This window comes from Scyliorhinus torazame, chromosome 18 (assembly GCF_047496885.1).
Source record: "Scyliorhinus torazame isolate Kashiwa2021f chromosome 18, sScyTor2.1, whole genome shotgun sequence".
NCBI classification, from domain to species: Eukaryota; Metazoa; Chordata; class Chondrichthyes; order Carcharhiniformes; family Scyliorhinidae; genus Scyliorhinus; species Scyliorhinus torazame.
In genome coordinates this window covers 25,347,813-25,374,292 of record NC_092724.1, presented here as the reverse complement: position 1 = coordinate 25,374,292, position 26,480 = coordinate 25,347,813, and the positions used below count along the sequence as shown (strand labels likewise).

At 52.3% G+C, this 26,480-nt stretch overlaps 1 protein-coding gene across 1 annotated transcript; it reads right to left on the bottom strand.

Moving 5' to 3' along the window:
- Window positions 1-24,156: 24,156 nt before the first annotated feature.
- LOC140395057 (protein S100-A1-like) lies at window positions 24,157-26,084 on the bottom strand. Its single transcript, XM_072482414.1, has 3 exons — window positions 25,987-26,084; window positions 24,956-25,138; window positions 24,157-24,384 (listed from the first exon to the last, which is right to left on the bottom strand). Exons 2-3 carry the CDS (start codon window positions 25,109-25,111, stop codon window positions 24,229-24,231), a joined length of 312 nt encoding a protein of 103 aa, XP_072338515.1. The 5' UTR covers window positions 25,112-25,138; window positions 25,987-26,084; the 3' UTR covers window positions 24,157-24,228.
- Between the last annotated feature and the right edge of the window lie 396 nt (window positions 26,085-26,480).

Below are 26,480 nucleotides of genomic sequence, written 5' to 3'. Positions count from 1 at the left end.
CTTCTTTGCACCTTTTCCAAAGCTTCCACATCCTTCCTAAAATGAGGCGACCAGAACTGTACACAGTACTCCAAATGTGGCCTTACCAAAGTTTTGTACAGCTGCATCATCACCTCACGGCTCTTAAATTCAATCCCTCTGTTAATGAACGCGAGCATACCATAGGCCTTCTTCACAGCTCTATCCACTTGAGTGGCAACTTTCAAAGATGTATGAACATAGACCCCAAGATCTCTCTGCTCCTCCACATTGCCAAGAACTCTACCGTTAACCCTGTATTCCGCATTCATATTTGTCCTTCCAAAATGGACAACCTCACACTTTTCAGGGTTAAACTCCATCTGCCACTTCTCAGCCCAGCTCTGCATCCTATCTATGTCTCTTTGCAGCCGACAACAGCCCTCCTTACTATCCACAACTCCACCAATCTTCGTATTGTCTGCAAATTTACTGACCCACCCTTCAACTCATCCAAGTCATTAATGAAAATCACAAACAGCAGAGGACCCAGAACAGATCCCTGCGGTACGCCACTGGTAACTGGGATCCAGGCTGAATATTTGCCATCCACCACCACTCTCTGACTTCTATCGGTTAGCCAGTTCGTTATCCAACTGGCCAAATTTCCCACTATCCCATGCCTCCTTACTTTCTGCATAAGCCTACCATGGGGAACTTTATCAAATGCCTTACTAAAATCCATGTACACTACATCCACTGCTTTACCTTCATCCACATGCTTGGTCACCTCCTCAAAGAATTCAATAAGATTTGTAAGGCAAGATCTACCCCTCACAAATCCGTGCTGACTATCCCTAATCAAGCAGTGTCTTTCCAGATGCTCAGAAATCCTATCCTTCAGTACCCTTTCCATTACTTTGCCTACCACCGAAGTAAGACTAACTGGCCTGTAATTCCCAGGGTTATCCCTAGTCCCTTTTTTGAACAGGGGCAAGACATTCGCCACTCTCCAATCCCCTGGTACCACCCCTGTTGACAGTGAGGACGAAAAGATCATTGCCAACGGCTCTGCAATTTCATCTCTTGCTTCCCATAGAATCCTTGGATATATCCCGTCAGGCCCTTCCAGATTCGGTGCCTTGGTGGGCGTCCATCTTCTGGCCTCAGAATGTCCCAGGAGATCCATCTTATTTCTTCAATTGTGGGTCGGTGATGTTGACCGCCTTTTAAATATGGTGCTCGGATAGTTCCTGTGACTGATTGATCAGGAGTAAGGATTTCTGTGAGAGCCGATGATGGTTCATTTTGAAATATATTTTGTTGTTAGATGTTGTTGAGTTTGTCGTCGTCTAAATAAACTCAGAACGAACAAAATCCATCAGGAGAACAAAGAGACAGAATAACACGGAGCAGAAACTGGATTGATAACGAGCTGTGACTGGACCCACCCAGAACAATATCGATAACGGCAGCGACACAGAGAATTCATTCAGGGCAAACAGTTGCTTCATTTGCCTGATGCAAAAGTATTTGTTAAAACAAGATCATATCAGCCGAGCAGTTTGTTTTCAAATTCTCAACATGATCTATAAAGGTTGTAACACAAAAACTGGAAAATCCGGATAAAAACACAACGGGCGGGATTCTCCGGCCGAGTCCGCCCGGCAAACGGAGAATCCCACCCACGATCCATTGTCCGCGCCTCGGCTGTAGCCTTCCTGCGGTGGATAGGGTGGAAGAATCCAGCCCAACGTCTTCAAACATAGGAAAAGACTTTCATTTATATAGCGACTTTCATTTATATAGCAATTTCACAACCTCAGGACATCTCATAGGAAGTGGAGGAGGCCATTCAGCCTTTCAGCCAATGCATTCAGCCCCTTGAATCCATTGAACCATTCAATTAGCTGTCAGTAACGCCACCCACCTGCCTTGGTGACTCTTCATCCCTTTTAAGCTTCATTGGCAAATTCCTTTCTGTTTCAGGCAGTGTCCCTTTAAGGAGCCGCCCCTTTAATTTGTCCCTCAGTTTATTTGATTTACTTTAATTGGTTGAATGATTTGCCACTGTTTGTATAGGATAGGTTTGCAGCCTTGAAGAAACGTATCAGTTACCCAAGGGAAATGGGTTCAGGCGAGGGACTCTGTGAGGTCCTTCCTGGGGGTTACAAGATAAGCTGCTGTCCAAAGATGACATTGGGGAGGGGAGAGGGTCAGACATTTATGGAGAGCTGATGGAGAGGGAGGGCGCTCCGGTGGAGGAGGAGTTGGGTGGGGAGGTGAGCGCCAGGCTGTGGAAGGAAGCCCTGCGGAGGGTGAACGCGTCCTCGTCGTGTGCGAGGTGAAGCCTCCTCCAGCACAGGGCCCACATGACGGTGGCGAGGGTGAGCCTGTTCTTTGCAGAGGTGGAGGATTGGAGTGGGCGGTGTGCTGGGGGGGGGGGGGGGGGGGGGGGCGCGAATCACATCCACATGTTCCGCACCTGTCCAAAGCTGAGGGGGTTTTGGCAGGCGTTCCTGGATGTTACATCCGAGATTATGGGCCATGGGGTGGCCACGTGTTCGGAGGTGGCGATATTCAGAGTGTCGGAAGAGCCGGGAGTCTAGGTAGGGAGATAGGCCAATGTTCTGGCCTTTACCTCCCTGATAGCCTGGAGAAGGATCCTGTTGAGCTGGCAGGACCAAAGTGGGCGGGGTGGGTCCGCGACCTACCAGAATTCCGGCACTGAGTTCCTCCACTCGCCTTACGGGGAGTTGAGGTGGGGTTCGCCCGGAGGTGGAGGCCGCTTGTCGACTTCTTAAAGTGAATTAAGGCGTCAGCAGGGGTGGGAGCGGTTTGGTTTTTTTTCTCTTTTCTTTGCTTCGGGGGGGGTGGGGAGCTAAGGGGGGAAACTAAGTGGGCGGGGTGAGTATGGGCTTGTTATCAATGGTCACAGTTGGCTTCGGGTTTTATGTCTGGTTTCCTGATATTTTTATGTATATGTCCAAAATGCGTTCAATAAAAATATATATTTTTAAAAATGATTTGCCACCAAATAGTGTCATTCGTAATGCCTTCTGTCATGAGACTGTCACTTTAAGAAATGTTTGGCTGCTCATGTTACTGCAGTGATGTCAGAGTGTGGGTGGAGCTGAGCTCTGGCTCTGTTTTTTAGTTTCACTTTGAGAAAAGCTTGGGTGTGTCTGTGTCTTTTTTGTTTCGTTCTCAGTGTTGGAGCTGAAGCCAGACAGAGCAGGCGTACTGTTGATCTCTCTGCCATGAAAAGACTATCTCTTGATCATTTGGTGAATTCACAATTATAAATGTTCTCCGTAGTGAATGTAAACCTGATGTGCTTCTGCTAAAAGGTGTTTCTTTTGTCTTCTGGGTGTTGTTTGGGACGTTATTAATGATTACTTAGTGTTGTATTCTTTGGGGGTTGTATTTGAATTGATGGTTGCTAAGATGTTCACTGTATGTTTTAAAAAGGTTAACTTGAGTTCATAGAATAAACATTGTTTTGCTTTAAAAAATACTTTTCCATTTCTGCTGTACCACACCTGTAGAGTGGGCCGCTTGCTCCCCATATCACAATCTATTAAAAGTGGGTTCTCTAAACCCTGGACCATAACACATCACCCGAACGAAAATCAATTCAAACACATCCTTTATTAGTCAGTGTGGTGCTCAGGGTGTGAACACAGCAAATGGGGACCAATGCAGATGAAATGTTTGTTTTGGGGGCTACTCCAGGTTTTAAGAGTATTTTGGGCGCGATTCTCCGGAAAGATTTCGAAGTGTTGCAGGGTGTGGGAATTGCCGCGAGCTTCCCGGCGCTCGGCGCAGCAAGGCCGGCAACGCAATTCAACATTAACTGGTCCACTTAATGAGGCCTCGTGTCGCCGTGAATGAGGCTTTGTGGGCTTCTCGCCCCAAATGCCAGCTCGCCAGCTGATTCGCCGGGACCGCGCTCGCCAGCCCCCCCCCCCCGCTAACAAGGTCGAGCAGCACTTAAGCTGCACTTGCTCAGCCGACCCCAGCCAGCTCGCAACAATGGCACCCAGGAAACCAGCCCCAAGATTCAGGGATGCTGACCTGGCTCCTAGACGTTGTGGAGGCCAGGAGGGATGTCCTATTCCGCCGAGGGCCCAGGAGAGTCAGCCAGTGCTGCCTGGGATCACGTGGCGGCAGCTGTAAGTGCCAGGCGTGTGGCCAGGAGGACTGGCCTCCAGTGCAGGCAGAAGGCCAATGCCCAGGCAGCATGAGTGGGTAGACACCAACGCCGCCACCCCCCACCCCCCCCCACCCCGAGACCTGACCGCCCTACGGGAGCATCCACCCACCAAGTCTCAATGTGACCCCCAACCCTCCCTCCACCCCCCTCCCCCTTCAACCCCCCAACACTCCCTTCAAACCCCCCCCCCTCCCCCCCCACCACTGTGAACCGCGTGTGTCGCTAACGATGCTCCCTCTGTGTCTGCTCAGGAAAACCTTTTGCACAATCGCCGGAAGAGGGCCCAGACTGGCGGAGGGGTGCCAGGCATCAGAATCCTCACCACCTTCGAGGAGTGGGCCCTGGAGGTGACCGGTGTAGCCGAGGACAGATCGGTCACCTACGCGAAGGCTGCCGGACGCAGAGGTGAGGAGCCACCGGGCCCCACCTGGAAAGCCGGTCAAACGCGAGTTGTTATTGCCTTACTGACTGACCCACCCCTCCCAGTGACCACATGTCCATTCTCCCACAGGTCCACCAGCCGACGGCAACGGCCCATCCCGGGCGGCCCCCTCTCCTGACTCCGAGGGGAACACCTCGGAGGAGAGCTCCGAGGATGCCACCATAATGGCCGCGTCACAGCTGTCACCCACCCTCCACCAGCGCAGATACATGCACCGCGCTGGGACATGCACCTCGCTGGGACATGCACCTTGCTGGGACATGCACCTCGCTGGGACATGCACCTCGCTGGGACATGCACCTCGTTGGGACATGCAGCTCGCTGGGACATGCACCTCGCTGGGACATGCACCTCGCTGGGACATGCAGCTCGCTGGGACATGTTACTGGACAGGCTTCTGGGCCACAATCTGGTGAACACCTCATAGTTGCTGATGCACATCAGGTGGAGGCAGGAACCCCCAGGCGACGCAGCAGTCGGAGGGCTGCGGGATCCCAGGACCCAGCTGGTTCCCAGCCAGATGCTGAGCCTGTGGAACAGAGTTACTCGGAGCTGATGGAGGTGTTAGGAAGCGGCCGGGATATTCAGAGGGAGATGTCTGCATCACTCCAGCAGGTCCATAGCTGATTGGAGGAGTCCCAGAGGCTTGGGTGCAGGAGATGTCGCCGACAATGCGTGGTACTGAGGCCAACACTGCTAGGGTGGCGACCGCAGTGGAAAGCCTGGTGCACGACGCTGGCACCATTAGTGAAGGTGTCCAATGCGTCGCGCAGTCGGTGGCGGCCATTGCCGAGGGTCTCACTGGGGGATGTGACCCAGTACCAGGCCGACCTTGATGAGGTTCTGCGGGACATGTCCCGCTCTCAGATGTGAATGGCCGAGGCGCTGCGGAGCTGGTCCCAGTCGCAGGTGGGCATTGCTGGGGCGCTGCGGAGCTGGTCCCAGTCGCAGGTGGGCATTGCTGGGGCGCTGCGGAGCTGGTCCCAGTCGCAGGTGGGCATTGCTGGGGCGCTGCGGAGCTGGTCCCAGTCGCAGGTGGGCATTGCTGGGACGCTGCGGAGCTGGTCCCAGTCGCAGGTGGGCATTGCTGGGGCGCTGCAGAGCATGTCCCAGTCACTGAGGAGCATCGCTCAGGGCGACGATGACCATCAGCTCCCCCGGGTTCCACCCCTCTGATGAGGCTGCATTTCGCAGCCAGCAGACAGGACACGGCGACACGGCTGTGCATATGCCACCGACAAGTGGGTCGGGGCACTCTGGCCCCAGAGGACACCCGCCTGACGCATCGAAGGCCACGGGACGTGATAAGCAACTGGCTGCCTCCACCTCTGATGTCCCCTCCTGGGGACACACCTAGACATAGTGGTCGAGCTAGGAAGGCCAAGCACATCGAGGTTCACTGAGGGCACCCGGGGAGGGGGGTCAGGGTGGGAGAGTAGGTCTGGGGGAGGTGTGGGAGGGGTGGGGGGGCGGCACCATCAGGAGGGTGGGGAATTGTATTACACATTAAACACCCATGCGCAAAACCAGTATGATGACTCTGTCACTTTCTTCCGCAATGCCTTGACCCATTTCTCCAGGCATTACCGTCCCTGGGCACAGCAAGTGAGGTGTGGGTGTGAGCGAGCACTCAGCAGACAGGCAGGAGTCAGACTATGGCATAGATTGAGGAGCACCTATCTCAGCTCTCTGCGAGTCATCATCATACCCCTGCCCTCGACAGTGAGCCGCTGACGGTGCCGACCAGGTACAAACGCCCTGGAGTGATGTGACACACTCTGGGAGGGTGGGAAATGGGAGTGGGGGTCACAGACCAGGCCACGTCCTCAGTGAATTGGGCAAGTATGAGGGCCTCCCTGGCCCTCCGGGTTTCCCGGACCCTCGCCACTGCTGCCTGTCCTGCAGCCTGTGGCTAGGCCTCAGGCTCCGCCCCAGCCATGTCCTCCAGCCCTTGCTGGTCCGACGCCGCCTCATCATCCTCCCCCTCTTCCTCCCGCTCCTCCCCAAGGTAGCCACCAACCTCCAGCCCGTCGCCCCGCTGCCGTGCCAGGTTGTGGAGGGTACAGCAGACCACAACAAAGTGGACGACCCTCCAGGCGGTGTACTGGAGGACACCTCCGGAGCGGTCGAGGCATCGGAACCGCACCTTGAGGAGTCCGATGCACTGCTCAATGACAACCCGTGTGGCTGTATGGGCCTCGTTGTGTTGGGTCTCCGCATCGGTCTTCGGCCTCCGTAATGGCGTCGTTAACCAGGTCCTCAGCGGATACCCCTTATCCCCTAAGAGCCAACCGCCCATCCTGGGGTGCTCCTCAAAGAGGCTGGAGATGACTGGCTGCCCCAGGATGTAGCTGTCGTGCACACTCCCCGAAAAGCGGGCACACAGGTGCATGTTCTTCATGTCGTGTCGCACACTAGCTGTATGTTGAGGGAGTGGAACGCCTTTTTGTTAACATAGGGCAACCCCAGATGGCCTGCTGAGCGCAGGGCAACATGCGGGAATCCACTTGGGATGAATGAATGTGGTATCTATAACTCCCCTGGACCTGGGGCATCCCGGCGATGGCGGAGGAACCTGCTGCCCAGACATCTTGTTGGGTCTGGTCCATGTCAAAAACGATATAGTCTTCCGCCTGGGCATACAGGGTATTCGTGACCTGTCGGATGCAGTCCCCGCTCGAGCAGTAGAATGATCTCCTCCTCCTGCGGCACATGCTGTCTGTCATCTGTTCGAATGACCATCGAATGCACCCGCTTGCCCCCCCCCAAACGGAACGCCCTGCCCATGCAGACCCGGCCGCAGCGGGCCCCCCTCACGGACCCCAGACCCTGTACCCTGGACACCCGCTCGTAAAGCCACCTGAACCGGGTAATGGTCCCCTCGCCTTGGCACTAACCCACCCTCTGGCCATGGACATGGCCCCAGGAGCTGTGTCCCATCCCCTGGGTGTTCAGATGTTGGCTGCTGTGTGTGTGTTGTTACCTCCCGCAATGTTCAGGCACAGTGTCCAGGCATCGCGGTCTGATACTTACCTGGAAGTGGCAGGCAGGGGCCCGGAGTGCTTCATGCAGCTTTGGCTGTGCGAAAGGACCGGTTCCAAGTCAGCGCAAGTGCACGGCAGTGGCCTCCAGTGGCCGCGCAGAGCACCATGGCGGGCTCAGACAGCGGATCAACGCGGTCAATGTAGGCCCCCCCGATCGGCCGCGGCCCCTGCATCGGACTGGCCTGATCGCTGCCCCAGCCGTCCATAAGGCCTCCCTCCCCCCCATCGATGCTCAATCCCCCCCGCACCCTCCCAGTGCTCGATTACCCCACCTCCCTCGGTGCTCAATCCCTCCGACCCCCCCCCCCCCCAGTGCCCAATCGCCCCCCCCCGGTGCACGTTCCCCCCCCCCCCCGTTGCTCAATCCCCCCGCACCCCCTCCCCGGTGCTCAATCCCTCCGCCCCCCCCACCCGGTGCTCGATACCCCGTGCCACCCTCCACCCCGGTGACCAATTGCCCCGCGCCCCCGGTGTTCGATCCCCTGCACCCCACCCCCGGTGCTCGATTCCCCCCCCCCCCCGGTGCTCAATCCCTCCGCCCCCCTCCCCCCCCGGTGCTCGATTCCCCTGCCCCCCCCGGTAGTCGATCCCCCCCCCCCGGTGCTCGATACCCCGCCATCCGCCCCCCCCCCCACCGTGCTCGATCCCCCCCCCCAATGCTCGATCCTCACCGGTGCTCGATCCCCCTGCCCCCCTGGGCGCTCGATCCACCCCCCCCCCCCCAATGCTCGATCCTCCCCGGTGCTCGATCCCCCTGCCCCCCCCCCCGGGCGCTCGATCCCCCCCCCCCCCCCAATGCTCGATCCTCCCCGGTGCTCGATCCCCCTGCCCCCCTGGGCGCTCGATCACCCCCCCCCCCCCAATGCTCGATCCTCCCCGGTGCTCGATTCCCCTGCCCCCCCCCCCCCCGGGCGCTCGATCCCCACCCCCCCCCCAATGCTCGATCCCCCCCGCCTCCCACCAGGGCGGCCGCGAGGTTCCCGACCGGCCATACGTGGTTAGAACCACACCGTCGGGAACTCGGTCTGCTAGGGGCGGTGTATTGCTGGGCGGGCCTCTGGCAATGGCCCCCCTGCCGCGCGACATAAATCGTGGACGCGCGGATATTCAGGGCCCGGAGAATCGCCGGAGCCGCGCCGGGCCCGATTCCAGCGTAAACATTGATTCTCCGCCCCCGCACCAAACGCGATTTCAGCGCGGGGCTGCGGAGAATGCAGCCCAATGACTCCCACATGCTACATGGCGGCCCACCCCCAGCCGAGGGTTCCCCAGCCTCAGCAGAGCATAGGAGCAGCAAGCCCAGCACCCGTGGGGTGTTTGCCTGGCAGCAAAGACGGGCAATCACCTCCTCGGCTCCCCACAGAAGCCCTTCCGCCAGGTTCACGTTTTTAAAAAGGAATATTAAACGGTGCCAGAGTGATGCACGATCAATTGAACAAAGACAAGAGTTGGATACAACTGAGGCTTTATTGCTCTAAGATGTGTGGCCTCCCACAGCAGTTGGCGAAATGGCTGCTGAATGGAGGACACACATATTTATACTCTGCCTACTGGGCGGAGCCAGCAGGCAGGGACTACCGGCGAACCAGTCATTACCTTACATCACCTAATAAAGGTGTAACAGTGGTTTACCACATTCACCCCCTGTTAAAATTGAGGCCGGCGGGGGTGGTGGAGAATTATATACAGCAATGAATTTATATTTACAGTATTTGAGCAGGAAAAAAAGAATTTCTTTTGAAGTCCGGTGGACCAGTTAGAGGTTTAACCGGTCCGGTCGGTGCTTTGATGTTCCGCTGGGAGCAACGTAGCGGTGGCGGCAATGCCGATGCTGGTCTCATGTTCGGTGACTCCGGGAGCATGCCGACATCCTCTTCATCATCGGGCGTGGGCAGGGGAAGGACGGATGGCCCTGGTGGGGTTAATGCTGGGAGCCGGGCCGGGGGTGTGTGTGTGTGTGACCTGCTGGTGCCAAGTCCCTGAGGGAGACAGTATCCTGGCGGCCGTCGGGGTACACCACGTAGGCATACTGGGAGTTTGCATGGAGCAATTGTATTCTCTCCACCAACGGGTCCGCCTTGTGGAGTCGGACGTGCCTACGGAGCAGGACTGGTCCTGGAGCCGCGAGCCAAGTCGGGAGCGACACCCCGGATGTGGACTTCCTGGGGAAGGCAAAAAGACGTTCATGGGGTGTGTTGTTAGTGGCGGTGCACAACAGTGGCCGAATGGAGTGGACTGCATCAGGGAGGACCTCCTGCCAGCGAGAGGCTGGGAGGTTCCTGGACTGTAGGGCCAGTTGGACGGCCCTCCACACCGTCCCATTCTCCCTCTCTACCTGTCCGTTTCCCCGGGGGTTGGAGCTGGTCGCCCTGCTGGAGGCGATACCCCTGCTGAGCAGGGACTGACGCAGCTCATCGCTCATGAATGAGGATCCCCTGTCACTGTGGACATAGGCGGAGAAACCTAACAGAGCGAAGATTGTGTTGAGAGCTTTGATGACGGTGGCAGACGTCGTATCGGGGCATGGGATGGCGAAGGGGAGTCTGGAGTACTCATCGACCACACTGAGAATATACGTGTTACGGTCGGTGGAGGCGAGGGGCCCTTTGAAATCCACGCTGAGGCGTTCAAAGGGGCGGGAAGCCTTCACAAGGCGCGCACGGTCCAGCTGGTAGAAGTGCGGCTTGCACTCCGCACAGACCTGGCAGTCCCTGGTGATTGTCCGTACTTCCTCGACGGAGTAGGGCAGATTGCGGGCCTTAACAAAATGGTACAACTGTGTGAATCCCGGGTGACGAAGGCTGTCGTGTAGGGCCCGGAGTCGTTCTACTTGTGCGCTGGCACATGTACCTCGGGGTAGGGCGTCTGGGGGCTCATTGAGTTTACCGGGGCGATACAAAATCTCGTAATTATAGGTGGAAAGCTCAATCCTCCACCTCAAGATTTTATCATATTTGATCTTGCCCTGCTGTGTGTTACTGAACATGAAGGCTACCGACCGTTCGTCAGTGAAGAACGTGAATCTCCTGCCGGCCAGGTAATGCCTCCAATGCTGCACAGCTTCAACGATAGCTTGGGCCTCTTTTTCGATGGATGAGTTCCGAATTTCTGAGGCATGAAGGGTGCGGGAAAAGAATGCCACGGGTCTGCCTGCCTGATTGAGGGTGGCGGCTAGGGCGACGTCCGATGCATTGCTCTCTACTTGAAAGGGCAGTGTCTCGTCTACTGCGTGCATCCCGGCCTTTACGATATCGGCTCTGATACGGGCGAAGGCCTGTTGAGCCTCGGCCGTCAGGGGAAAGTGGGTGGACTGTATGAGTGGGCGGGCCTTGTCCGCATAGTTTGGGACACACTGGGCGTAGTATGAGAAGAACCCCAAGCAGCGTTTGAGGGCCTTGGGGCAGTGGGGGAGGGGAAGCTCCATGAGGGGGCGCATGCAGTCGGGATTGGTCCTCAGAACTCCGTTCTGGACCACATAGCCGAGGATGGCTAAGTGGGTCATGCTAAACATGCACTTCTCCTTGTTGGAGGTGAGGTTGAGGAGAGTAGCAGTGTAGAGAAATTTGGCAAAGTTGGCATCGTGGTCCTGCTCGTCATGACCGCAGATGGTGACGTTGTCTAGGTACGGGAAGGTGGCCTGCAAACCGTACCGGTCAACCATTCGGTCTATCTCCCTTTGGAAGACCGAGACCCTGTTAGTGACACCGAAGGGAACCCTGAGGAAGTGATAGAGGCGACCGTCCGCCTCAAAAGCGGTGTATGGACGATCCGATTTACGAATGGAGAACTGGTGGTAGGCGGATTTGAGGTCTACCGTTGAGAAGACCCGGTACTGTGCAATCTGATTGACCATATCAGATATGCGTGGGAGGGGGTACACGTCGAGCTGCGTGTACTGATTGATGGTCTGGCTGTAGTCCACGACCATTCTGTGCTTCTCCCCAGTTTTAACTACTACCACTTGGGCTCTCCAGGGGCTGTTGCTGGCCTCGATGATGCCTTCCCGAAGCAGCCGCTGGGCCTCGGACCTGATGAAGGTCCTGTCCTGGGTGCTGTACCGTCTGCTCCTGGTGGCGGCGGGTTTGCAATCCGGGGTTAGATTTGTGAAGAGAGAAGGCGGATCGACCTTTAGGGTCGCCAGGCCACACACAGTGAGGGGCGGTAGGGGCCCACCAAATTTGAGGATTAGGCTCTGGAGATTGCACTGGAAGTCCAGACCGAGTAGTAGGGCAGCGCAGAGGTTGGGGAGGACGTAGAGGCGGAAGCCACTGAATTCTACGCCCTGGACCATGAGTGTGACCGTGCAGAACCCCCGGATCACGACGGAATGGGATCCGGAGGCCAGGGGAATTCTTTGGTTGGCGTGGTGTACCGCGAGGGAGCAGCGCCTTACCGCATCCGGCTGTATGAAGCTTTCGGTGCTCCCGGTGTCCAGCAGGCAAGAGGTCACGTGTCCGTTGATTTTCACGCTGGTCGATGCGGTGGCCAGGTTGTGCGGACGAGACTGGTCAATGGTCACGGAGGCGCTGCCATCGGATGATGGGGGGCCTGGGGGGCCCAGGTCCTGGAATGCTGTCGGTGTCCATGTCCCGTGGGGGAGCCAAGATGGCGGCGCCTGAAGATCCTGCGGGGGACAAAATGGCGACGCCCATGGGCCGCACGTTGCGGGGGTTTGACAAGATGGCTTAGCTTTACCGCAAACCCACGGATAACCTCACGATGCTCCACTTCTCCAGCTTCCACCCTAAACACATTAAAGAAGCCATCCCCTATCGACAAGCGCTCTGTATACACAGGATCTGCTCAGACGAGGAGGAGCGTAACAGACATCTACAGAAGTTGAAAGATGCCCTCGTTCGAACGGGATATGGCACTCAACTCATTGATCGACAGTTCCAACGCGCCACAGCAAAAAACCGGACCGACCTCCTCAGAAGACAAACATGGGACACAACCGACAGAATACCCTTCGTCGTCCAGTACTTCCCCGGAGCGGAGAAACTACGTCAGCTTCTTCACAGCCTTCAACATGTCATTGATGACGATGAACATCTTGCCAAGGTCGTCCCCACACCCCCACTACTTGCCTTCAAACAACCGCGCAACCTCAAACGAACCATTGTTTGCAGCAAACTACCCAGTCTTCAGAACAGTGACCACGACACCATAGAACCCTGCCATGGCAATCTCTGCAAGACGTGCCAGATCATCGACATGGATACCACTATTACACGTGAGAACACCACCCACCAGGTACGCGGTACATACTCGTGCGACTCGGCCAACGTTGTCTACCTCATACGCTGCAGGAAAGGATGTCCCAAAGCGTGGTACATTGGCAAGACCATGCAGACGCTGCGACAACGAATGAACGGACATCGCGCGACAATCACCAGGCAGGAATGTTCCCTTCCAGTCGGGGAACACTTCAGCAGTCAAGGGCATTCAGCCTCTGATCTCCGGGTAAGCGTTCTCCAAGGCGGCCTTCAGGACGCGCGACAACGCAGAATCGCTGAGCAGAAACTTATAGCCAAGTTCCGCACACGAGTGCGGCCTCAACCGGGACCTGGGATTCATGTCGCATTACATTCATCCCCCACCATCTGGCCTGCAAAATCCTACCAACTGTCCTGGCTTGACACAATTCACACCTCTTTAACCTGGGGTTACCCCATCTCTGGATCTGTAAAGATTTAATCACCTGCTAATGGTCGCATTCCAAGCATTGTTTGGGATCTTTGAATTTGTCTATATATATGTTTCTGATACATACCTCTTCATTCACCTGAGGAAGGAGCAGCGCTCCGAAAGCTAGTGACATCGAAACAAACCTGTTGGACTTTAACCTGGTGTTGTAAGACTTCGTACGTTGTCCACAATGATTTGGCTTTAGCCCACGTTGGCTCCTTGTTGAGCAACATCTCAATTTTAAAATTTGCATCTTTTTTGGGGGGGGAATTCCTGCATGGACCCCCTTCCCCCACCCCTTCTTGTACCTCCTCCAGCCCCACAACTCTCCACTTCTCCAATCCCGACTTCTTGCCCACCCCTAATTTTAATAATCGCACCACCGAGCCATGCCTCCTGTGAACTAGGCCCCAAACTCTGGGAAGCACCCCCCCCCCCCCCGCCCCGCCCCACCCCACCCCTCCCCCCCAGAAACCTCTCCTTCTCCCAGCATCTTGCTCGCTCCTGGAGACACAAAAAATGTCTTCAAATTCTTGTTGAGCCAATTTCGGATACTCAAGATTGAGTGCCATTTTCTTCCCCTTTGTCAACTCAGTCTATTTTTAACAGATTCAGCTTAATGTAACCAGATGGTGTGGGGCCGATTTAAAAACCCTAAACCTGAATTAGGCTGAAACAGGATGAGGGTAGGGAGCAGGGTCAAGGTGATAATAGCCAATTCCCCACACATCCCCCTCAGCCCATCCCCCACCACTTTGCCTTACACACTCCTGACTTGTGCTTCCTACACAATTGGGAGTCAGAGGGCGGCATGTGGCACAAGGGGTGTTGCTAACTTTAGCTGTTTCTTAATTTGGCTCTGTTTAATTACGTTTGCTCAAGAGTCGGCAGGTATCTTTCGACACCGCCACAAGGTTCAGAACCGAATACTGATCAAAGACTCGATACACCAGTTAGTAAGTTCAAAAGCAATGCTCGTTTATTTACACACAGTCAAATCTACTCACGCATAAACTCTACAAACTAAACTACCACTATTACTAAAGCCTATACTTAGCTTCGGGTGCCCACTCAGTCAGAGGAACAATGGCCGTTGCTCGGTTCTGAGGCTGCTGGGTTGAGCTGTTTACAGGGTAGCAACTAGGAGCGTCTATCTCGTAGCGTGCGTTGACTTGGGACTTACTTGGTCGGATGTAGCTGCTAGGCTGGTCTCTCTCTTCGCTGAGAGCCAAAGCCAAAGGAGAAAGATTCTCCCTTGGGGAATACCTTTTATACTAAAAAGGACTTTGCACGCCTTTGGGCGTGCCTTGAACTTGGCCTCAATTAATTGGGTCTTTCCCAATCATTTGTATCGATCTTCCTCCAATAGAGAGGTGGTTCCCTGATCGCTGGGCGTGTCCTAGGTGACCGTTGGTCTGCTTTGTTTTAGTCTCTTCTGGCGCCGGGGTGTCTGCCTTAACATTGTGTATCTAAATGTTTCCCTTTTGTCCCCGGAGATGGCTCATTAGTATGTAGATTGCTTAGCAGCTTCTGTCCTGTCTGAGAGCTTAAGGTTCTAATCAACAGACAGAGCTTGCACCTGCTTGTTTCTTAGTTTTTTCCAATTTTCCCTGCATTCTTTGCAAGTGTCCATTTTGTAATCGGGACGTGGCCATCCCAGATGGCTACACTCCCTCCTTGTGATGCTCAACGCGAAGCGTGAAGGATCACACTTCTACATCGTCTTCATCCTCTGACCAACAGGGCACGCATACTTAGGCTCTACACTGACCTATCCTATGCAACACAATTTTACCTAAACCATTTTACAAACATTCATTCTCATAAAACTGTACGGGGCGCGATGACATTAATACATGCATTACAGAAAAATAAAAAACTGAAACCTCTAACTATTCTCAATAAACTATCCTCATTCAAACAATCCAAAAATACAAACAATCCAAAAATAATCTATACATCTTAAACTGTACAAAATAGCAGCACACAAATTTCTCTGGGCTGACAGTCAGACACAGAGGCTTACATCTCTTTATTCCACAGAATACATAAAGAAAATGGATGCTCTTTAATCCGTCCCAATGGGTTCGGGAGTCTGGTGAAATCCGAAAATGGGGGACCTAAATCTGTATACCGGCGTGCGAGAGCGATATGCTCTGTTTCGCCATTTCCTAACTCTAAACGTTTGCACGACACTGCTAAGTATCGCCAGCGCTAAGAGTGCTTCGGCTACACATGAGAGTGAGTACCAGGTGATAAGCTTATCACACCAGGTCGGGGTATTGCTAGCTCTCGCTGGGCTAGTTATCTCGGGGTTCCGTGCATTGCAGGGGTGGGAATCATTTACGATTTGTGTGGTAGGGGTCAGGGAGGTAGCGCCCGCGCGCAACTGAAGGGATCCCGCTAAGATCCATGTGAACACAAAGGCTGTCTTCATCTTTGTCGGTCTTCTTCTTTGTCTTCCTCTGGGGTTCCTGGGGTTCTGGAGTTCTGTGAACACAAGCATAATTTCTGTTATTATCTTGCTTAAGATCTCGTATGTCTGTCTGTCTGTCTATTATTGCCAATTTCCCTTTATAATTGGTCACCATCTGTGACTCCCTCATATTTTTTTTTTGAAAACCAAATGTTTGGACTGGACATCTAAGAAAAATACTGCCGTACTGCGAGCCACCTCGCAGCCTGTGTGATTTACCATCCCAGTGTTTGAGGAGGTAAATAGCACAGGGAAGCAACCTAAGGGTTGCCAAAACCAAACAAAAGAATTTTGAACGTAACGAGCCAAAATGGGGTGCGTATGGGCCGCGGCGGGTAAGAAATGGGTGGAATCCCCGGGTAGGACGGTGATCAATGCCGTATGTGCTCTACCCGAGCGTAGCTGACCAGAGGGGGGTCCTCAGGCAGAGCGGGGACCAATGCTGTTTCTCCACTGCCTGAGCAACCGGCAAGAATGGGTAAGAATGTGGTCGTCGTGGGGGCTTCCTCTCGACTCAGGAGAGTAGCTATGAGTCGTGTTCTGTCGACAAACTAGTTCCTCTGAACTATTGTCTGGGAACAAACTTGTTCCTCTAACAGGCATTGGGCATCTGAGGAGTGGTGACGTGGGGCTGTGCAAACCTTCGAGTTTACGAACAACACTTAACATGAACACGAACGAACAAATATACAACGAAAATGCTGCAGGTTCCATCAGAAAGGACACCGTATCTCTCCATCGGTTCCTTTTTTCTCCATCATCTGGACACCTCACTGCTCAATAGTGAACAGGGTCGCAAAGGGATTTGTTTGATGGGAGTCAGACTCTACGTCATCATCTTCTCCCGGCTGCCAAACTCTTGACTGTAGTAACTGTGCTAAAGCTGTTTGGGGTGAATTGGGGTCCACCTCATCATTCCGGATGAGCCTGAACAAATTGTCTCGGTGCCAGAATCGTGTGTCGAGGTTGGAGCTACTATGCTTCAATCCGTAATCGTCGGGCGGTGGGTCTGGGTCAGGGGCTTTGATATAAGTGATCTCCAATGGGTCAATAGAATCATGCTCAGATTCACTGGGAGTGGGGCCTGGTGCAGGGGTGTAGTCGTAACGTGGTGTGCTGTGGCTGTCGTCATTGTGATCGCTATCACTGTCGCTGTCGCTGCTGGTTGAGGGAAGGGAGAGGCGGAGTCGTGCCTCTGGGGGTGGAGTTAAAGTCGTGTCTGAGGACGGGCTGGACTGGGTGGGGGAGGGTGGGAATACGTCATCTGTGGGCGGGGCGTGATCGTCTGCTGCTGCGAGCAGGATGTGGTGTGTGTGGTTATTCTGCGAGCCGTAAGCCTTGAGTTGGTTCATATGAAACCACGCAGACTTACCATTCGGATAGGTTATTTTGGATACTGAGGTGCTGACTTTGTCCGAAATAAAGTACGGTCCGGAAAATTTTGGGGAAAAGAATGAACTGGGGTTGTAAAAGGAAAGCATGACTTCTTGCCCGACTGTAAACTCAGTGGCGTGTACTGTTTTGTCGAAACAAGCCTTGCTCTGTTTCTTCCTGGTTCCAAGTCTCACTGCTGGGGCGAGTTGGGCTGCCTTTATGTTCTGTAGTAGATGTTTAACCGCATTTTCATGCGTGAGGGCTGTAACTGCGGGGCTGGCCAAATCCAGTCCTAGTAAATACTCAGTCCTAGTAAATACTCAGTGCCTTTCATGGGGCGTCCGGTCATGAGGGTGTGGGGGGTGTATCCTGTGGACGTAGATACCGTGTTTCTTAAAAACATTAAAGCAAATGGGAGTACTGAATCCCAGGTGCTGTTATTCTGCTGTACCATTTTCCTGAGGGTGGCTTTCAATGTCCTATTCATTCGTTCTACAATACCACTTGACTGGGGGTGGTATGCGATATGGAACTTTTGTCTAATGCCGAAAATCGTGAGGACGTTTTTCATTACACGTCCGGTGAAATGGGAGCCTTGGTCGGACTCTATACTGCGTGGGAGGCCCCATCTTGTAAAGATGTGGTGTGTTAATATTTTAGCCGTTGTCTTGGCCGTATTAGTTCTTGACGGAAATGCTTCCACCCATTTTGTGAAGGTGTCTATGACCACCAACATATACTTGTAACCATTTCTGCATGGGGGTAGGGGTCCTATATAATCTATCTGGAGATTTGTCCAGGGGCCATTAACGGGGCGGGTATGGCTAAGGTGAGCCTTTTTAGCATATCTGTCCGGATTGTTCTGGGCACAGATTAAGCAATTCTCTACGTAGTGTGTGACATCGATTTTTAAATCAGGCCACCAGCAAAGCGGTCTGAGGTGGGCTAGGGTGGGTTCAATTCCTTGGTGTCCATGATTGTCATGGAACTGACAAATGACCTGGTTCCTGTCCTGGCTGGGAACTATATAAATGCCACCCTTTAAAGTCACACCGTCGTGTGTGGTGATAGGTGATGACTGTGATGGGCGAGAAATGTGATGACTGTGAACCTTAATTATTCCGTATTCTCTATCCTTCGCTGTCTCTAAGATATGGCGGAGTAATGGGGCTGAGGGTAGGGGTTTGCCATCCGCGGAAACAAATCCTCTTGTTTCCCAGAGTGGTAGGAACTCTGTCAAACTATTACATACATACACGCTGTCCGAATAGATGTCTGCTGGAGTCGGGAATAGGTCTGGGTGGTCTACAATATATGCAATTGCTGCCAGCTCTGCTGTCTGCGAGCCTAAGTGGCCTGGCAACTTTAATGAAATTTCATCTAGGGCGCGTCCTCTCCATATATACCGCAACCGGTAATTCTCTCTCCATTTAACACTGTGGAGGAGCCATCCACATAGATCTTCAGGGGTGCGCACGTGTCTGTGGGCTGGGGTCTCTGGGGTGTACTACCTGTTTTCCTGGGAGGTGTTTTGGGAATAAACGGTCCTGTGTTCTGTTTAGTGGTGATGATCTCATGAGGGGTGCCTGCATACTGCAAATTATCGGCAAGGAAGGTGTGGGTTTTGGTTCTTTTTACCGTGATGTCCCGTCCCTGTGAAAGAAGGGTCCAATGGGCTGCGCGGATTTGGCTGACTATGCCATCCTTAAGTCAACCGTCTAATAATAGTTGTGTTGGGGTGTGTGCTGTGAGGATGGTGATGGGGTTGAGTCCTGTAATGTAGGCGAAGTATTGCACTGCCCAAAACATTGCGAGCAGGTGCCTTTCACATGCAGAAAATCCTTGCTCTGCGGGATCTAACACGCGTGAGGCGTATGCTACGGGCCGTAATTGGTCATGGCGTTCCTGGAGAAGTGCGGCCGAAAGGGTTTGGTTGGTGCTTGCTACCTCGATAGTGTATGGGGAATGTGGATCTGGGACCTGTAGTGCGGGGGCTGTGCTGAGTGCTCTTTTTAAAGCATCCACGGCATCTGTATGCTGTGGAAGCCACTCCCAAGGTGCCTGCTTCTTGAGAAGTTCGGATAGGAGCGCTGCTTTTGTGGCAAAACCGTCAATGTGGTATGGGCAGTAGCCAACCAGTCGTAAAAATGTCCGGAGGGCTGAGACATTGTGGGGAAGGGGCAATTTGACGATTGAGTCAATTCTCTTGTGCTCGATCTCGCGTTTACCATGACTGATCACTGTTCCCAAGTAAATCACTTTTTCTTTCAGAATCTGGGCCTTCTTGGGGTTGACTTTACAACCAATTTCTTTTAGGAGTGCTAGGAGTTCGGAGAGAAGCGAAATGTGCTCTCCCTTCGTGTCTGTCTGTAGTAACAAGTCGTCTACGTGCTGGACCAGACAATCGGGCGGGAAAGCTTGCTAAATCATTTGCCAGTTGTCGGTGGAAAATGGAGGGGGAGTTGTGGAAGCCTTGTGGAAGGCACGTCCACGTGTATTGTTGCCCTTGGAATGTAAAGGCGAATTTGTACTGGCACGCTTTAGCCAATGGAATGGACCAAAAGCCATTACTAATGTCCAAAACCGAAAAAAAATTTGACTGTAGTCCCTGTTTGAGCATGGTCTTGGGACTCGTGGCTATGGTGGGGGCTGCTGTTGGGGTTATTTTGTTCAGTTCCCGGTAATCAATGGTCAGTCGCCATGATCCATCCGGTTTCCTGACGAGCCAAATTGGTGCGTTGTTTGTGGAGGCTACTGATCTGAGTACGCCTTGATCCAACAAACTCTATTACTTTGGAGATTTCTCCCTCAGCTTCCTGGGGAAATCCGTACTACTTCTGGGGTTTAGGGTCAGGACCTATAATGCTCACAAAGCCAGCCAAATTGCCACAGTCGTGCTTGTGCTGTGCAAATGCTGCTTTATGTTCCTGCAGGACTGCCCTAACCTGTTTGTCCGCACTAATGGCTCGAGTATCGAACCAGATGTCTCCTACTGAGCTAATCCTATTTACGTATTCTCCTACCATGAGCGTGGCGGGGGTTTGTGCTGCCTTTGCCATTTTCCAGACACACTTGTTAACTGGGTCGAAAGAAAGGTTATGGGAGCTCATGAAATCGATCCCAAGGATATGTTCTGCTGTCTGGGGTAGATCAACTAAAACTATGGGGTGCTTAGTCGTGATGTTCCCTATTTGTATTGCTACAGGGGCTGTGTTGTGTCCCTGTTGTAAATGGCCTGTAAAGCCGCTGAGTGTGATGGTGTCTGTTGTGGGCCATGTGTCTCGCTGGAACATCGTGGAGGAATTGAGTGTGGTGCGGGACCCTCCTGTGTCCCAAAGAAATTCTACGGGTTGTCCCCGGACTTTACCTGCTACTACTGGTCTACCAGACTTGTCCCAAAGGGTGTCCCAGACCCAAGTTGAGGAGCCCGAACACCATCAGTCGGTGCCGTTCATGTCTGCATTCTCTGAACGGGTGCTAACGCTATGGATCGACTTTGCCCTATTGCTGTTTAGGGTGCCTGTCTTGGTTTCTTTGCTGCTTCTGGGGCGCATTGCACTCTCGTGCAAAGTGTCCTAGCTGTCCACAGTTGTAACATTCCTGAGCTTTGGGCTGGGGTTGGCTGTTCCTGCCCTCATTCACCCATGCGGGGTTCTGGTGTGCTTTAACTGGGTTCATCTCTGCCTGCTCTTCATCGGGTGCTATAAATGCGGTTTTGCCTGCAATTGATTGTTCCCAAGCGCGGGACAATCTCTTCAAAACCCATTTTTCATTGTGGGCCTCATCTGAGGGGTCATAATTCGCGCAAGCTTTTCGTCCTGCTTCTGTGGCGTGGGAGACTAGAATTCGGGTCCATTTGGCCATATTATCTGGGGACAAATGGGCGCGGACTAACTCTCCAAAAACTGCGGTGAAGTGAATCCACAAACGTCCAGCAAACGCTGTGGGGTGCTCCGTCTTCTTTTGCCTACACTTATTTAGGCCTTCTACGGGGTCTCCTCTGTTGAAGCCGATCGCATCAAGGATCGCTGTGTGCATCTCTTGGAGCGTGCCTCCTCCTACATGCTGTGGGTCGGGAAGGGCTGCTACAACTGAAGGGTCGAGGCTCAAAACTGTGAGCTTCACTTGCTCCTTTTCAGCCAGGCCGTACATGGTTGCCTGTTGTTTGTCTTTCGCGAAAAATTGGTGGGGGTCGGATGTGGGAAGGAACGGTGTAATTTTTCCACACGCGTCCCGTAATTGGGTCACGGTTAACGGGGTTGTATAAAGGAATTCTGCTTCTCCTTCTCCTGCGGCCCTGTGGTGTGTGGTTACAGGGTTCATGGGGGGGTGTTCCGCCTGTCCGGTTGGGGGTTGGGGTGCTTTCCTTTTCTGGGGTTTTTCCTGCGTACATGTCCCATGTACGTATCTATGGGCAGTCTCGTTCAATTCCTGCCAATCGGGGCCGTTTTCTTAATCTAATTGGGGTCCAAATGTACTTTGAAATCCATTTTGAACGGAAAGCAGAGATTGCAATTCTGCAATTTGCTTCCGGCACTTGTTTCTGCAATTTCTCAACTTGCTGTTCTGTTTCTTGTCTTACCAAGACTGCACGTTACGTGTCCTGCTAGGCCTTATCATATTGCATCTGAAAACTGTTCAAATGCACGACAAGACTGATGTGCCCTCTTGGCACCTCTCTGTCCCTTGCTGCTAACTGCCCTTTTAAATCTTGATTCTTCTTCTCGACCTCACTCACGTCTACCTCACTGGTTCTGTCTCTCTCCTCTATCTCTCTACGGAGCGTCCTAACAACCCCCTCTGTGCCTCGCAATTGTGCCAAACAGGACACGATTGCCATCGGCTTGCGAGCTTTCCCTAAGCCCTTCTTGTGTATCGCTGACAGGTTCTCCCACCCAGTATGCCCTATACATCCGGGTCTTGTTTCCTCATTATCGCAGAATTCACTCCAAAGGGGCCATCCTTTCCCTTTGAGATATTTCCTGATCTCATCTTCCCAAACGGGACACTGTTCTACTCTACTGGTTTCTGCGACCTCAAATTCCTGGGGGTTCATAAGGCATTCCATTGCCTTCGTTGCCATTTTCTCTATCTAGGTTCTCTACCGAATTTGGAACAGGGGGTGATAAAGTGGTGATGTAAACACGGGTACGGCTTACGCTAATTTCCGGCCTACAAAACTCCCGACAGTTTTACGCAACAAAATCTCTCAGGTTTACCTTATATCCCTGTTAGTACGCATGCATTAACACACTTCCGAATCTCAGAGGCTTGATCAGTACTGTTTTGATGCTTGTGGTTCTCTGTTCCCAATTGGATTCTCAATTCAAATTTTGGGTTCTCTCGGAGTGGTTAGGCCACTTCTAAGTCGAGTCACGTCAGATGTCGCCAGTAAATGTTGCTAACTTTAGCTGTTTCTTAATTTGGCTCTGTTTAATTACGTTTGCTCAAGAGTCGGCAGGTATCTTTCGACACCGCCACAAGGTTCAGAACTGAATACTGATCAATGACTCGATACACCAGTTAGTAAGTTGAAAAGCAATGCTCATTTATTTACACACAGTCAAATCTACTCATGCATAAACTACAAACTAAACTACCACTATTACTAAAGCCTATACTTAGCTTCGGGTACCCACTCAGTCAGAGGAACAATGGCCGTTGCTCGGTTCTGAGGCTGCTGGGTTGAGCTGTTTACAGGGTAGCAACTAGGAGAGCCTATCTCGTAGCGTGCGTTGACTTGGAACTTACTTGGTCTGATGTAGCTGCTAGGCAGGTCTCTCTTTGCTTAGAGCCAAAGCCAAAGGAGAAAGATTCTCCCTTGGAGAATATCTTTTATACTAAAAAGGGCTTTGCACGCCTTTGGGCGGGCCTTGAACTTGGTCTCAATTAATTGGGTCTTTCCCAATCAGTCATATCGATCTTCCTCCAATAGAGGGGTGGTTCCCTGATTGCTGGGCGTGTCCTAGGTGACCGTTGGTCTGCTTTGTTTTAGTCTCTTCTGGCGCCGGGGTGTCTGCCTTAACATTGTGTATCTAAATGTTTACCTTTTGTCCCAGAGTTGGCTCATTAGTATGTAGATTGCTTAGCAGTTTCTGTCCTGTCTGAGAGTTTAAGGTTCTAATCAACAGACAGAGCTCGCACCTGCTTGTTTCTTGATTTCGGCACACTCCCAGAGTCAACGAAGACCAGACCAGCATCGGCATCGCCGCCACCACTGCGTCGCTCCCAGCAGCACATCAAGGCCTCGGACCGGTTGAATCTCTAACTGGTCCACTGGACTTCAAAAGACACTTATTTCCTCACAAAAATTGTACATGTGAAATTCAGTTGTTGTATATAAATTCTCCACCACCCCCACCGGACTCAATTTTAACAGGGGGTGAATGTGGTAAACCACTGTTGCACCTATATTAGGTGATGTATGGTAGGACCTGTACTACAGGTCCACGCAGTAGGCGGAGTATAAATATGTGTCCTCCGTGCAGCAGCCATTTCGCCAGCTGCTGTGGGAGGCCACACATCTTAGAGCAATAAAGCCTCAGTTGTATTCAACTCTCAGCTTTGTGCAGTTGATCGTGCATCAATGGGTTTGAATCCTGGCCCTGGGTCATTGTGCAAATTCCACATGGACATTCTCCCAGTGTCTGTGAGGGTTTTGCCCCCACAACACAAAGATGTGCAGGGTAATTGGGTATTCTTAAATTAAGAAAAAGCAATTGGAAGTCAAAACAACCAAAATGGCTGACCTCTGGCAGGAATCCTGTCAGGAAGAAGCTCCTGTTGTGTCAAACGCAAAGCAATCCCACCACATTTCCACCCCACCCCCACACAGAAAAACCCACCCAGCTCCCAGAAACCCCCTCCCTCCCAGCTTTGTCAATGCCAGAGTCTGAAACAGGGTGAAGAAATAATCAAAAACAAAAAGAAAAATTCAGCAATGATTGGTCTTTGAAACTTTTTTTTTTTTAGTTAATTTTTTTTATTTAAATGTACTGGTACACATTCGGAGCTGGATTTGCCAGTCCTTTTACTTGCGCTGTTTAATGTGCGCCATCAACAAATCATTGCACTGAATGCAGATCGAGGAGACCATGACGACAAACTCTTGAAAATTCACCTCTCCGTCTTTATCATGGTCCAATTTCTTCATGATTTTGTTCACAGCCTCTGCATCGGCGGCTCCCTGAGGGAAAAGAACAATTAATAAAATATGTAACGTTCAAATCTAATACTCACTAACGGAGCAAGCAGCATGGGGGCCGGGGGGGTGGGGGGGACGTAGCCCCCCACAAGGTGGATCCAACATGGGATTATAACAATAAAAAGTATCAACACCGCAGATGCTGGAAATCTGAAATTCAGATAAAAAGATGCCGGAAATAGTCAGCAGGTCGGGCAGCATCGGTGGAGCAAGAGACAAGTAAAAGTCGACGCTTGGGAGTCGAATATGGCGCCGCACTGCTGCGGCTCATTAACTCGCGTTTCTCTCGCTCTCCACAGACACTGCCCGACCTGCTGAAACTTGCCAACATTCTGTTTTTCCAATTACAAGACGGAATAAAACTTGTAGAAATAGAAGCACAAAGGCTTCGACCGGCCAACTCAACCTGCTGCTCCGGTTTCCTCCTCAAAACCCTCCCGGCCTCGTGGAAAACAAGAATGTTTGGCATCGTAATACCCGAGCCAAACCAGCCATTTTTCAGTGTTCGACTCATGGCTTGCCAGAATCTCAATGAACTCCAAGCACCACATACCTTCACAAAGCCGCTCAGTTCCTTCGACAACAGTTCTTTCAGTTCGGGGTTGCTCAGAGTGAATACTTTATCGTCTTTATCTTTGCAGGCATACTTGTGGAACACAGCCATCATTGTCTGCATACATGTTTCCAAATCAGTAAGTTTTGAGCACATGGTGAGGCCGGAGGATCAATCTATAAACTGAAGAGGCGCAGACAGCAAAGAGTTAAACTGGAACACTTCTCGACACTTAGCAGTATCATCCCAGGAATTGCTGGGAAGTGGCAGGTTTTATTTTTAAACTTCACATTTAAGGGGAGTCGGACACAGCACGTAAGTGACCAGAGCACAGGTCAAACGCCCCCACCCCTCCATACCACTGACATGAGGCATGCCAGTTCACACTGCAGGCAGGAGCTTGTGGGACACACCCGAGTGGATCATTTTCATTCTTGCTTTGCTTTGCTCTGGGATGCCAAGCGTTTCTGTCTCAAGAGGTCACACAATAGTTTGTTCCATTCTGGCTCCCAGTTCTGACTCACAAAGCGCAAGACGGGCCCATCCCTTTCTGGGCTGTGCGCCCAGCTACCTCGACTCTGCTCCTAACATTCTCCATTTTATATTCTTATTCTCCACTAGTGCGCTGCAGGATTTTGGGAAGTGCCGGGGATGCCTGCATAGGAAAGAAGTTAGGGGTGCGGAACACTCCCATCAGTGAAAGCGAGCGACCCAGTACATGTGCAAAACACACTCCAAACTGCGGGATGTAACAAGGCAGCGAGTGGTACAATTGCAACCCTGGATTGATTAACATTTTTAAACCGACAGAAATTAATTGCGACGCAGCAAAGCTCACATTCCAGTGAAACGGAGACGTAGAAGCCCACAGAAAACCCCAAAAAGTGAGAAAAGTTCTATTGAAAGAAATCAGTTACTTGTCAAAACTTTTTTAAAATTCCCCTTCAAATTGTACCACGTGCAACTTGTATTTTTTTTTAGTCAGGCTTGCCCTGGTAAATGCGCGACTAGGAGAATTCTGTCCCTCTTACCAATCTGCAGAGTGAAATCCTGGAGCCCCAAACATTCAGGAACTGGACGTTTTAAAGAGCTCTTGGGTATCCCTGCCCCTCGCCGCTCATTGGTTTATCTGATCAGCCATTCCCCAATCAGAGCCCTGCAGCTGTAGGACCCGCCCCCTCATTGGTTGTTTTGGGAAGGGTAGGGTTTGGCGTGTTCACACACCCATTAACCCCACCCTTTGGCAGGGATGCTTGGCGGATGAATCATTGTCGAGATCAGAGCAGATTCTCTTGCGAACCAAAAGAAATGCAAAAAAGTGAATCAAATGGGGATAAGCAGCCAGTTCTACCGCCATTTTCCTCCCAAACGGCAGACCGAGTCGTGAAACGCTATCAAGCCCCAAGCCCCAATTTGTAAAGTCAGACACTTGAGGCTGGGGAGAAGGGATAGTAAATAAAGATTGTATTGTGAATAGTTATACTGCATTGAACAAAGAACAATACAGCACAGGAACAGGCCCTTT